Source organism: Diuraphis noxia, unplaced genomic scaffold, assembly GCF_037042655.1.
Source record: "Diuraphis noxia isolate RWA-SAM2 unplaced genomic scaffold, SU_Dnox_SAM2 contig0002, whole genome shotgun sequence".
Taxonomy (NCBI): Eukaryota; Metazoa; Arthropoda; class Insecta; order Hemiptera; family Aphididae; genus Diuraphis; species Diuraphis noxia.
Genome location: NW_028301712.1, coordinates 49,024,542 through 49,039,639, shown reverse-complemented (window position 1 = coordinate 49,039,639; position 15,098 = coordinate 49,024,542). Strand labels below are relative to the sequence as shown.

General features: G+C 28.4%; 1 protein-coding gene across 2 annotated transcripts in view; it reads right to left on the bottom strand.

Annotated features, from left to right (window-relative positions):
* Positions 1-15,098, bottom strand: part of LOC107165682 (zwei Ig domain protein zig-8-like) — a 411,467-nt gene that overhangs the window by 13,765 nt on the left and 382,604 nt on the right. Inside the window, exons 3-5 of one of the 2 annotated variants that reach the window (XM_089219352.1) lie at positions 12,976-13,189; positions 11,864-11,938; positions 756-883 (exon numbers count right to left, since the gene is read on the bottom strand). In XM_089219352.1, the coding sequence (XP_089075478.1) occupies positions 756-883; positions 11,864-11,938; positions 12,976-13,189 (417 nt within the window). The remainder of the gene's footprint in view (positions 1-755; positions 884-11,863; positions 11,939-12,975; positions 13,190-15,098) is intronic. The other variant, XM_089219353.1, reaches the window with a different exon arrangement.

Genomic DNA, 15,098 nt, shown 5'->3' with positions numbered 1-15,098 from the left:
ATACTATCTATACTCAATGATAATACTAAATAATACTTTTTATCATATTATTATTGTGTTGCAGTATCACATTCTTGAATATTGATTTTTATTACAATATTAGCATACCTATTTCATTACATTTTTAATTAGACATTGTTGAGTTTTTATTTTTTTAAGCTTATAATATCTATTGTTATATTGGTAGATATTCGTTTTGTTGTACGTTAGGTGCGTCGAGTGTATTTTGTAATTGATTAGGTCACTGAATTGGAACTTAGAAATGTTGCATTTGTATTCAATGACAAATCATATTGTATAGGCGTACGATGAAAAACGACTTTCGATTAAAACTTCAACAAATTTCCAACTGATCAAAATTCGTGGTTATCAAACGATATTATTTTAATAATAATTTTAACATCATTTTCATAAATGTTCGAAATTTTTTTTCGATTATCTTTTGAAGTACTGAGAATTGTCATTATTGTCTTTCCAAAAGAATCGACTATGTAAATTTTATCAGAAACCCTCCCACTTTTTGGATGGAAGAGGATGATCTAAAAATTTTTCTACTGAATTTAATCTCTTCAGACACTAAAATAAAAATACAAATCATCGTGATTACAATAATACATTCTTCGCTCCACTCAATAATAATTTATAACTATTTTGACGATTACCTACATAGTCATATTATAAAATTATATTACATTAAATGTCCACTGATTCATTCGTTTAAGACTATAATTTGTATAACCACATAATTTACATACTTCGTCGTAATGGTACCAGAAGATGTAAGACGGCGGCTCTGGACTGAACTTTACGGTGCACGTCAGATTAATGGTGCTTCCTTCGTTCACGTGAATGTCCGGACCACCGGAAATTGAAGCAGATGGCACTGTGGAAATCAATACAACGATATTATTATTCAGTTACAATTAATATATTGTTTTAAAGATAGAGGGTATTGAAATAAATAATTATTTTATTAGGACCGTTATGTCTACGGTTGAAACGACATATCTATCGTTAAATGAATATGGCACATACAAGCTCATAGATTTATTAATGCGACGTCCATGGTATTTTATTATAATGATAATATTATTAGACTTATATTATTATAACAGAAAGTGTTTGGAAAACAAATGTTACAGGATTCGGTAGAAACCTTTATGTTTGATGAATCATTTTAATTTGCACACAAACTCATAACATTCGATATGGGTAGGATACACACGGTAACACATAAACACGTTCACAAATGATTTGACGTTTCACTCTGGCTAGGACTATCAAGCTAGTTCTAGTCAATACAATATAAATTTAAGCCATAGAAGTAGAACTTCGAATGAATGAATGAATATAACTCATAAGTAATTAAATATATTTAAAGTTTTGATTTTCTTTAAAATTGTATTCTAATAACACGATTTTTATACCAAACCTGAAATTTCTTTGAAAGAAAATAATGTGCGTGACATTTTCTTAAACTCGCAATGATGAAGCTAAAATATATTTATCTTCTGACGCAACAAAATAATATTTACGCAGTAAAGTAGGATTGATGAGCTTTTCTATAACCATAGTCGAATTCATATATTAATTTATTATTACTATACAATGAACAATATACAGATTATAATTTACACTAAAAACATAAGATTTCCTTTCACCTTTCGGGTATTGAGTATTAAATATTTATGACGAGTAGTAAATGCACACACAATTAATATTATATTATTTATATACAGAGTGTCCAACAGAAACCTGACATTCTGACGAATGAAATAATTTTTGTTCTAATCAATATTTAAAAAAAAATTCTTTTAAATATAATTCATAGACACTTGCGCTACATTTTTAGAATACATTTTTTATTTTTTATTTTTTAATACTGAAAATAAAAAACTTAAAAATTGATAAAAACATTTTTCAATATATTCAATATAGCCAATTTGTAAATCTGATTTTTGGAAAAATGTATAAGGCAAAAACACTTATTTAACTCAAATGGCTGATTTTTACAATTTTTTTAAATATCAATATTTTCGTTAAGTAAATTACGATCTAGTTTATGTTAGAAACCTTGTAATTTCAAATAATAATGAAGTTTTTAAAAAATATTTTATAAGAACATTTTTAAATAAGTGCATGTTAAAATCTAATTATTTTTTTTATTGTATTTATTTTAATAATATGTGAAGCATAAACTATAAATTACTATAATTTACCTAACGAATATATTGATATTTCAAAAAATTGTAAAAAATCAGCCTTTTGACTTAAACAAGTGTTTTTACCATATAAATTTTTCTGAACATCAAATTTACAAATTGGCTATATTAAATATTTCGAAAAAAAAATTATCAATTTTTAAGTTTTTTTCAGTATTAAAAAATAAAAAATAAAAAATGTAGCGCAAGTGTCTATGGATTATATTTAAAAGAATTTTTTTTTCAATATTGATTAGAACAAAAGTTATTTCATTTGTCATAATGTCAGATCTCTGTGGGACACCCTGTATATACAATATACATACATATTATATAATGTAAAAGCAATCAAAATCGTTTATATATTTAACTAATTATTGTATTTCGTAGTATTTTGAGCGTGTTACAATATATATTTTAACAATAAGTACACACACGCACTATATTATTTATATTGTCTATATATATATTATAAAAGCAGCTGAATGGATAATTGAAAAACGTGACTAAAATGCATTAAATTTGCTCGAGGACATTTTGTTATTAAACGTAAGTTTTGTTCATACATTTGTGTACAACTAACATAGAAGAAGGTTAAGTAAACACTGTTAACCATAATGTGTATATATTGGTTTATAATAGTGTTTGTGTGTTAAACATTTTTGTTCGTTGTTTATATTTTAAACAAACATATACACCTGATTTCAATAATTCAATAACTTAAATTTAAAATTCAAATATTGAATAATAATGCACAAAATGCACACTAACGCAAAAGTGTTTTAAAGCTTTTTTGGGAATTTACCGAAATAGATGGATTTGAGTTTGTGGGACTTTAGCGCGCACTGTAACACCATATAACAAAATTGCAGCCCTTAGTTTCTACTAAATCCAAATAGATGTTCATAATAATAATACGTCGATAAATACCGATGGAAAAATAAAGGAAATTTAAACTTTGTTTTCTCACGGTTAAAAGTCAAACAATAAACGTAACCATTGTATACCACATTTATAGGCATTCGAAACTGTGTCCTACACAAATTCTGACGAATAGAACACGACACTGCAGCACAAAGGTGTCCTCATGTCTGCGTCTTCGTCGAAAGTATTTTCCATTTTTCACTCTTGAATTTGAATTTCCTGCAGTGATGTACCTACAGCTATCTTATCCTGCACGGCATTGTCCATGGACTAATCCCTCCTTACTCCTATCACATTCATACTTGATATGGTACTTAGAATGTTTAGTCTCCAAGCTATGTCGTAGTTTTCGCTGTTTGTTGATTACTAGTATTTTATAGATACAGATACCATAATTGCGATTTATATTCTGTATAGGTAACAAGGTTTTGGTTTCAAAAAAAAAAAAAATGAACATAACAAAAACTAATCACCCTTTGCGCGCCATTGAATGGTAGTTATATTTGTTGGTGAGCTGTAGCTCACTGTAATTTTTGCCGCATTTTTACCTATTTTTGAACGTTGCTCAGAATGTATAGGTACGTCATTATAAAAGTATGATATGTATATGTGGTGAAAGTCATAACTATTCACAATTTACTTCTGAAAAGTGCCACGGTGTGTCAATATCAGCTTTCTCGATTCCTCTGAAATGTTGCCGTGACTTAAATAATAATATATATATACTCTTGAATTATTGACATGGCATTGTGGTGTATTGGCAGGGAATAAGAGATGCGAATCATTTATATCGACATATTTCTTTCTTTCTTAGGATACATATATTTATTTTCTTAATATTTATAGTGCATCATGCCTCACTCGAAATTGTTTTTCACTTTCGTTCTCGGTTTGAGGCGTCTCGTGACTTAAGCCCCTGTTTTATACTCGCGACTTTGGAGTTTTAGAACTCAATGGCGGAACGTACTTACAATTTTAAGTTGGTGGACACTTTTATTTTATTACTTTTCAAGGGCATGTCCGTCGTCAAAACATTCGTTTACAAATTTAGTATACTTATGTGTACATACAACACGTCTCGATAAAAGCAGAAACTACTAACAAGCCACAAACACGTCGAAGGGTATACACGTCACAAACAAGCGCAAAAGCGAAGAGTTTACGCCACCCGCGTTGCATCGTCTAGAAGATTAAAACGCGTCGTGGAAATAGTTGTTTGTGAAATATCCGAGAAGAACATTTAGATAATTTTGGCGATTGTACGTCAAAAAACTTAACGTCTCTGCAAAGTTTAGTTTTATATAAAACTGCACCACGCACGGAGAAAACTACTGCAAAGTTTGGCCCATTGTTGTCGCGATTCGTCTAATACGTCGTCATATATTATTATAATACGTATGATATTTTGTTAGACGTGCGTGCCAGTCATCGTGACAATCGCGGATGCTATCGCCTTACATAAATATTATATGTTATAATAATATATTTGTATACACACATAATATACAGGGTGATGCACCACAAAGATGCTCACCCCTATTTTTTCTTTTAAACAATGCACTTATTCCAATTCTGATTTTCCGAAAATTTTTAATAATTATACTTAGAAACCGTTACATTGCCAAATTCTTCAAAACTACTTTTCAGTACTTAATGGTGATTTAAAGATGTTGGCAATTGGTATTATTAGTCGGTATAATTAATAATATCAACATATTCTATGATTTGTAATAATGATCCGATATCAGCAGATTTTTTTATAATTCTGTAATATCATTTTTAAGAGCTATTGTTATTATAAAATGGCCATCTTAGTAATTTACAATAGAAGGTGAGAAGAGTGGATTGTTTTTATTCGAATATCAAAAGTTCGCGTTTACACAGAGCACTAATTGAGTAGTACAGAAAATCTCAAAAATTTGAAATTATTATGGTATTCCAGTATATTTAAAAATTCTAAAAATCTGATTTTGAACAACTAAATTTTACTAAAGAAAAAAAGGAGGCAAGCGTATTCGACGAATCACCCTGTGTATATTTATTTTATGCTAAACAGCATCATCGTCATGTCATAAATGAATTATTATTATTATAAATTATTGTTATACATTTTCGGAAAACATAACACCGAGATGGAAGAGGTATCACACGTCGGATTCGTCATACGACGCACGACAAACGTAATAATAGAGATGACGACGGCGATGGTGATGATAATAATAATATATGAAACTTTAGCAATGGAGGTGTGACCGTAAATCACGACGTATATATTATATATATATATGTGTGTGTGTGAAACGTGACGTGGTTGTAGTGGTTACGGTAAGGGTGGCAAAGAGCTACTAATTAGTCAACGTGACCCTTCTCTCTGGGGCGTATAGGATGCGCACGCGTCCACGAAAAAAGGCCAAAGGTCCAAAAATAAATAACTCCTTTTCGGCGGGGAGCACTTTTAGCCGCCACGTTATCGTTGTCGTCATCGACCTAACACTCATGCGCCCAAAGCGATATACATTTTTTTTCGCGAAAGCGCAAAACGTTTTATTCCGTGCGAGCGGAAGTAAGGCGGAAGCGATTTCTCTGTAGAATAGAAATAAAATTATGATATTCTATACGAATGACACGGTTGGTCTGCACGGTAAGTCATTTTATCGTGGCGTACAAAAAAATATTTTATTATATTATAACTCAATTCGTGTCTCGTTCTATTATATTTTGCCGTTTATACGAATACGACGTATCTACTTAGATATATAAAATATTACAATAGTATATCGTTAAACAGAGCAGTGTGTAAGAACATTCTAATTTTACATACAATCCAATTTTAGAGCATTTGAAAAAATATATATTCATTAGGTAGGTATTCTAATAGAATTTGGCGTATTTCTACTAATTATTAGCATTACGCTCTCTCTATTTTTATAGTAGTAACTTTTTTACACGACCCTATTGGTTTTTTTGTTTCATACTCAATATATTAAGAATACTTTTAAAATAAAACATTAATGTAACATTAAAGGTAATAACCTATATATCGATTCTGAATCAAAAGTTTTTGTTTTATGATTGATAACTAATTAAAACATTTTTTTAAGATAAATAGAAAAATAATAAGAACTAGTTTTAAAAAGATTTGTTATACTTTTCAATTCTCCACTCATTTATTAGAACGAACATTTAATTAAAAAATAAGTTGACCTAATAGAGTGAATCACTAATGGGTATATTATAAAAGGGTAATATATTTGTAGGTGTCGAAACAAGAAAGCTAGACCATGATTTATCCTTTAATGATGTATTTATTCAAATATTAAAGCTTCCATATTTTGGAATAATAATTTTTTTTATACCATAGTCCTATGGTCATTTAAAATTCTACGAAATTTTCATTGTAAATTTATTTTTCAGTTTTTTTTTTTGAACCCTAACCTATCTAAATTTAAATTTGAATAAGTGGCTATACGTGATTCAACAAAATATGTATACTAACAATAACAACATTACAGTCCTTTATAATCGTTTCATAAATGTAAAATATGATATATTATATTAAGTGATACTTAATCGAGTTCTGATTAAATTCAGGAAATGTATACAAATTATAAATTGTTTATTGATTAATATAAATTAAAAATTAGTATATTTTTTAAATCCCGTATAATATTTGTTATTGTATAAAATGTACTATGAACTTATTGACTTCGTACGAGAACGGGTTGAGAAATTATTCATCTCGCAAAATTTGAAAAAAAGTATATTTCTTACAATCGATATTTTCGGGGATTTCTTTTCCACCCATAAGCACGGTTCATCGGTATACACCGCTCGATTCGATTGGCGATGGCCATGTAATGGGTACACCCTTACTCTCATATAATTCTGTAACGTGTTGTTATTATGTATTCACTAGTCGTTTCTTATTATTTGGGTCAAACTATGTAAAAAAAAAATATATATCAAATGCAAATTATTGCCACACACACGTCTGAAAATTCGATTTGTCGTATGTAGATGATATAACTTATTATAGTATACCAGTATTATTATTATTATTATTATTACCAATAATAATAATAACCATATTTATGTTATGCACACCCCTGTTGTAACCATTGCGCTTTCAAAATCCAACATTTTTATTTTTTAGTATTTTTTGTCTATTCCGGGCAGTGGTGCACGTGGATAATAATAATTTAGATTTTGTTTGAAACGAATTTTAATAATTTGTATATTTTATTCCTCCATTTTGTGTCGTCGCAAAAACCTAACCAACCTACGTCATTGTAATAATAATACTAGAACGTGCTACACCATAACTATAGATACCTATGTATTATTCAGTGAACATTTATGTAACTTCTAGTATTATAACACAAATTTATATTATTATAGTACGACAATAGTATTTGTTTTTAGGAAGATTTAAGATGAGTGCAAGATTCCATGATCGTTTTATTGATACAAGATTATTCAGTTTTAGGTATGGTTTAAAATATACATAAATATACTATATTGTATGTTTAACGTAAGTTTTAGGTTTCAAAATATAAGTTAGGGCATAAATATAATTTTATATCTCCAAAGTGTCCGTCTATTAGTTACCTACATAGTTACAACTATAAGTCACCCGAAGACACTATTTTTCTTACTATAAACATGCCTATAGTCAAATTTAAATAAGTAATTTTCATTATATTCACTCGATAGAATTTGGTTATTTTTCTAACTAAAAATGATTTAAGACTATTTTATTGACATTAAATAATTTCACAATAGAATCGGGTTTTATATAAATTAATAAATTAACATTTAAACGAATACTGATGTTTCTAAGAAAATGTTAAAAGTGAAATAGTTAGAAAAAAGACTACGTTTAAAAATTCTTGGAATTTATCTTACTAAGTATTTTAAGAGTGGTGAAATGAACTTCATTTATTAAAATGAGATACCTTCTTTTTATTTTAAATTTTATATTGGATAATTTTGTTGAAATGTTTATGTGCTTTATGTTTAAAATTCAAACGAGATTTTTCTGAGTTCAGTTTAAAATATTTTAGAAAATAAATAAAATGGAATATGTAATATTTTCTGTCATATTTACCTTACCCACTTGGCCCATTTTCACAAGCTATTAATTTTGAACGATTGATATATTAAAAATTTAAATATTGAAAATTTCAAATCATCATAACTCCTAATATTTCAAATCAATTATTATGTACCTACTATGCTTAGAATACAACGTTAAATTACTTAAAAATTAGTTTTTCGAATTTTGATTTTAATAGCTTTTGGTTACTAGTTTTTAGAAAAATTACCTGTTAATAATTTACAATAAAAAAATTGGTAGAGTTGAGTTCTCATTTTAAAAACAGAAGTTAGGTTAAAATAAATAAAACGTTATTAATAAATAAATTAAAGTGCCGAGGAAAATATGATTTTTATCATATTATAATTAATATTTTTTTAAATAATAAGAATAATAATTATAAAGAACCAGGAACAAGTTTCGATAGGGTAAAAAATCAAAAAAAAAAAATCATTGGATATGAAAAATGAATTTAATATATAAAAGGTAAACATTAAAACCTTAAAACATTTTTGACGGTAATCACAAATCCATGAAAATTACAAATGACGAGAATAAAAATAATTCCGTTCTGTAACTCAATTCTATTTTAGGAAAATTTTGATGAAAATTTTTATAAATTTTTAAAAAAGTTTAATAGAACTTAAACAATTAATAGATGGACATTGAACAAACAATGAAAAAATTACTATTTTATCAATGTACTTGGAAAATAAAGCTCTAATTTTCTTTGAAAATGTAGAATATAAACATGGAAAGCAATAGAAAAACAATTAAGATTAGAATTTAAACCAGTAGCTCACAAAGGACACAAATAATTGCTAATAACAATTATAGATAACAAAAATCATTAGAAGATGAGAACATAAATACTTATTGAAATGAAGTATGATTATTATGATGTAGACTAGACAAAAATATGACAGGAAAAAATTGTAAATCATATTTTGCTTATAAAGGATTGTGACCAGAAATAGCTGGAAATTATAAGGTGTCACCACTTTTAAATTATAATAAAAATTGCGTTGTATTAAAATATGTTTAAAGAAAGTACGGTAAATTTAGCGCCTTCGTAGAATGCACTCTCCTAACTTGTTTTTACATTAAAAAACTATATGGTATACTATCTATCTATATATTTTACTATCGAATTATCGTTGGATACAGCAAAACACAAGTCAACTGCAAAAAAACAAAAAACAAATACAAAAAAGTTTCATATCAGCATATTATGTATACACACAGTATAATAATTACACGGTTGACTTTCTTCGAATCACCGAAGTTGAAAGAACCTATATTATATTTAGGATTTCAAGTACAGAGCATTTCGACTTATTGAATTCGAAACATCAAGGAACTTGGTCATTTTCGAATGGTATACTTAATGTCATGTTGTTTGTAGTGTATGCAGTCGACGAAATGGCCATATAGGTAGATGCCTTTTGGATTTTTTTTATAGTGTAATAAAATATAAATGTACAGTAGAACAACTGTATCAAAGCTCTGCGTACCTAATTGTTATAGGTGTTATAGGTAATTATTGTTAATTTTCAAAATATTTAGTTTTACTTTGTTATTGACATGTTTGCATAGCTTCAAAATTGTATAATTGTATTTATTTTATTTTGACTTGGCCTGGCTTTTCATTACTCTTATAAACTCATAAACATGTTTCACGATAAGCTACCTGTATTGACTTGTCAATATTATTATTGTCATTTTCTGTCGACAATTTAAAAAAAGGCCCACCTACATATTTGTGTGAAATAAGTAGCAAAACGTAATGGTCAATTTATCGGGATTTGTTGGGCGTTCAAATGTTTTTGTTTCAAGGTTTCAACTGTTTCAAAATTAGTCTACCTGTTAGAGGATATTTGTGAAATCAGTATCGATATTTTCCTTTAATTTTGAAAGGGGTTTCGAGCAAACATAATTTTTGGATTCTTTGAATCGCTTAAGGGTCATGGTTATAAGATCATTGAACATTTCAAAATCAGTAACCCTTCTGAAACGGTTCTTGCGAAATCAGTACCGTTTACCATAATTTACGTTTAATTAAAATGTCGGATACTTAGGTAATAATAATATAACCAATAATAACAACAACAACAACAATGATAATAATAATAATAATTATAATAATTATATAATTTCCACGAAGAGCAAATACTATATTATTATAATGTAAATGCTTTCAACGCGTGTATATTGTTATTTATTACGAATTGTTTATAAGCGTTAAGAATTGATTGATGCATAAATATAATAGTATCGTGATGTATTTGACAGACCAAGTTACGGAAATGGAATAGTCTTTAGGTTACATATTATTCATCAAAATTATGCAAACAAATATCAAGTAAATATTCATACGAACTTTTGTTGCTATCAATATAATAATTATAACGAAATGTTATTTTACACTGCGTTATGGTTCATGCGTGCAAAACGTCAAAATACAAATATTTGATGTGTTTGTTGCAACGGCTATTTTAATTAAGTGTGCACATTGTGTAATTGATACACATATTATACGAATTTAATTACGGTGGTATATATAAATATTATTTTCAAATTCAAGTCGAGAGATATGAGATATAATAGTTTAATTGTAATATATTTTTAAAACGCTTTTCGGACGACAAATACAATTGTTACGTAATTTTACTATACGCGCCAGGTTTTTCAGTGCACACTTTAAAAATTAGAGATTTTTAAATATCATAGATATGTGACTGGTGTCTGAAAATCTCAAAAATCATGGTTTTTAAGTAGCTATTTTAAAACGATTTAAAACCATATACGTTAATCGGAAATCAAAAAAAAAAAGAAAAAAGAGAGACTTTAACTACTGCGTTTGCAAAACACAAATTTTAATAGAGTTTCTTTTCCACGCTCACTTTAAAAGTTTGTGCGAAAAACCCATTAAACTGCGTTTATATTGCAGGACACAATAATATATTTATTATATTGTACTTGTACTTAAGAGTTTTAATTGTACACTAAATTTTGTTGTTGTTTTTTTTATCAAATATAATAAAAACTATTATCATATAAATTATAAAATCTCAATTATTTTTCTCACCATCAGCTAAAAATCTAAAAATCATTAGGTGAATAATGTTAACAAAAATATATGAGCGAATCGCGTTGTGCATTCAAATTCCAAATAATAATGTACTACTCCGAGATGGTTCAGTGGTCGATTCCTTTATAAAATAATAATGGATATTCAAAATCGATTTGTTTTTAATACGCGTCGTATGTATGCTAATTTTCGGCATAAATAAGTGCCGCAGTCGACAGTGACCTCCGACCGAGTAGGTTTTGTCTTTCGCATTGGTGTGATAATAATAATATTAACAATGTGATTTTTAATTGTTTTATGCGCTGCGCATAACGTTGATAGGTTGTATATAGCTGATGGGTATGAACACCGTTTTTTTCGTCATTCAACAATGCATATTATTATATTACCTAATTATAGTGAGGTAAAATCACCGAAAACTAATTACTTTCAAACGGCCGTTCCGAGCAAGTTTGCACGAAACGTTTTGTATAATAATGATAGTGTTATTAGCGTTAATTCGGAAAACGTTTGTTAACATCAAACCACACGCAAACACATTTGTATAAAAACCTTTTGTAAAGTCTCCGTCTCTTATCATCATGTCTAGTAAACTATCGTCGCTGTCCGAGGGCGGCGGTTTATCGTCTGAAACGTAGGTATAGGTGGATTTTATATATGTATATATATAGTATGCATATATCGATAACGCCAACGTGTTGAAACAACAAAGATATTAATTATAGTAATAATAATAATCATATTATAACAACATCCGTGTTTCACATGCCATGTAATACGGCGAGGAAGTAGACGTCTATCGATTATGATCATCAAAACGAGAAATAGTTGTATACTATATGTATAATGTGTAATACGACGTTACGGGCAATGTGAAATATCAGGAAATTTACACCCCGGGTGTATACCTAGTTATAGTTTTCAATATTATTATATAATTGTTTCGATATAATATACAGAATATAGTATATTGGTAAATAGTAACTTGGTACCTATGTATTATAATATATATCTACTTGAGGTAGTTTTTTAATCATCAATAGTCATTTTCTCAGTAAATTATTTGTAAAATTCATTAAAAAAAAATATTGGTTTTACAATATATTTTGTGCATAATCGAGAAGTGATTACAAAATATTTTTATTCTATCCACTCTTATCTTTGAAATCAAAAATTTGCAGTTCGATGAGATAACTCAATATAATTTACTTCCTACTTCTCAGACATTTTTTCTTATTACCATTGGTGGTAATGAGCATTTATTACATTTTTTTTTAAAATTTTATAATTTGTAGTGTTTATAATAATTTAGGTATGTGATAGAGTAGCATATAGTGAACATCTTATGAGGACAACATTGGCCACGTCGCTGCGGCGTCTGGTTAAATGGTTCTATAAATGAATGGAGTCTTGCTTGATATTTAATTTTAGTCGTTGAATAAACACCAATAAACGATAAAAAATACTTTCCTCTTTAAAAACATATCGTGGCTTGAAGACATGAATTTCCTACGTAAATTGTAAATAACATAAATTGAGAAAATGACTGTTTAAATGATAAATATGATACGAACTGTGCTATATTCCAGCATGCAGTTAATTACCTATGTATAATTATGTCAAAATTTAAAAAATATGCTAATAAACATGTTGGGTATACTTACCGACGACGTTCAGTGTGACGAATATGCTCCTCACTGGTTGCGTGCTCACCTGGCACTCGTAAATTCCCGCATCTCTTTTTTGTGCCCATTTGATGTGCAACGTCCATTGGTCCGAGTGCGACCTGTGGTGAATGGCCTGGAACCGCTGGTCACTGGTGTATGTGTATGCGCCCACTGTAAGTATGTGTATGTCTCTGTGTCTTATCCATGATACCTGTAAAGTAAAAGATGATAATAACATTATTATATTATGTTACCTATACTTTTTTATTATTTTTCATAGTTAAATTTATTATTGCAGCGTCAGCTGAGGCCATCGTCTCGATGCGTTATAGTGACAAATCTATATCCGTTTTAGCAAAATCAGATCTGCGCAGTCTGAGATCCGTATAAGTTGATAATAATATGGTAATATATTATAACATAATTAACATGATATTATTATTTTCACTATTATTATAGTTGTTCTTGAACCATAGTAAGAAATCTCGCTCCGCACGGCGCGCGGCGGTCGTCATTGTTTAAAACGCTAATATAATATTAAATAAGTCAGAAATTTCAAATTTCAGAGCAGAGTCTCACAACAGTTATTAGTTATAAATTCAGCTTTCTTTTTTTTTCATTTCAACCAAAAGATATTTAATCTGAAGAAAACGTCGAATCAAGTTTAAAAACTAATTTAAAGTTTTCAACGAAATTAGGTTCTTGAATAGGTGTTGGTAAAGTTTTACGAGCAAAACAATTAAGATGTGAAAATCGTTTTGTTATTTCAGCCTACTTTGTATAATAAATATATATATCCAGGTAAGTACTTCAGTATAATATTAAAATGACGTGCTGTATGGCAATGAAGTGTGAAAATGTACCGAATGTTGCTATTAAAAATTGAAAACTTCTGATCTTAAAAAGACGTTCGTTGAACACGGAGGAGTAAGCGTTGTTTTCAATATATGATTATAATAATAATGATGATATAATTATATTTTTAGTACCCATAATTTCAACGATTATGATACCGATGATAGGTACTATTTTGACACTATAATATTATTACCAATTTCCATGATTTAAAAAATCAAATAAATCATAAGTATAATTAATACTTGATAATATTATTGGTACTCTGTATATTTATAAGTATATACTTTGCATATTATACTAAAAATATAATTTTTTTTTTTTATATTTTAGTAAAACTTAATATTAAATAATAACTTGTAGGGAGAACTATTATTTATATCTACAACAAAAATATTTTAGCCGCAAATCGAATTGGGAAATCATGGTAATAATTTAATAATTTTTAACATTGTAAATGTTATCATGTTGTTAGAACTATCATAAAATACTTATAATATCTTGTGCTAATAACCCTAGTCGTTGAAGTCGTAAATCCATGATAAAAATATCAAAACCAAAATACAAAAAAGAATTATTATTATTAATGAAATAATATAGTTAATTAGCTGCAATTAGCTGATATTATTATGAGTACCTACCTATACCATTTGAATTATCTGAGCATGCTCTGACCGCAAATTATAACGTAACGTCGTTATCATAATGAAGTTATTTATAAAACACCTTCGACCGAAACGACCAGTGACGATTTTGCGTTGTTACTGCAGAGTGGAGTGGACCGCGAAATAATTGGAGGGGACTACGAAGCGAGACGCTACCCTATTAGCTACATTATATATGTTGCACCAAAGGTGAAGACGAGTACAAGGACACTTTGATAGTTCATGTATATTGCATGTATTGTTATGTATGTGTGTATGTATGTATATTTGTGTATGTATGCATGTATGTATGTATGTATGTATGTATGTATGTATGTATGTATATATGTATATATGTATGTATTATGATGCGTGCGTATATTATAGGTATGCGTTTTCGAGCAATTAAAATCATTTTCCGACCCCTTTATTTTTTTAAATTATTTTTTCCGGTTTTTTTATAGAATAGTTTAAAACGAGTGGCAACGATGATAATAACAACGGTGGAGAAAAAAACAAACAAACGCGTAGTGTCAAAGGACAAGCGTTTTTTTGCTCGTCTTTATACATATATATATATATATATATTATTGTATACCTACAGCGTTTTACGTTCTGCCT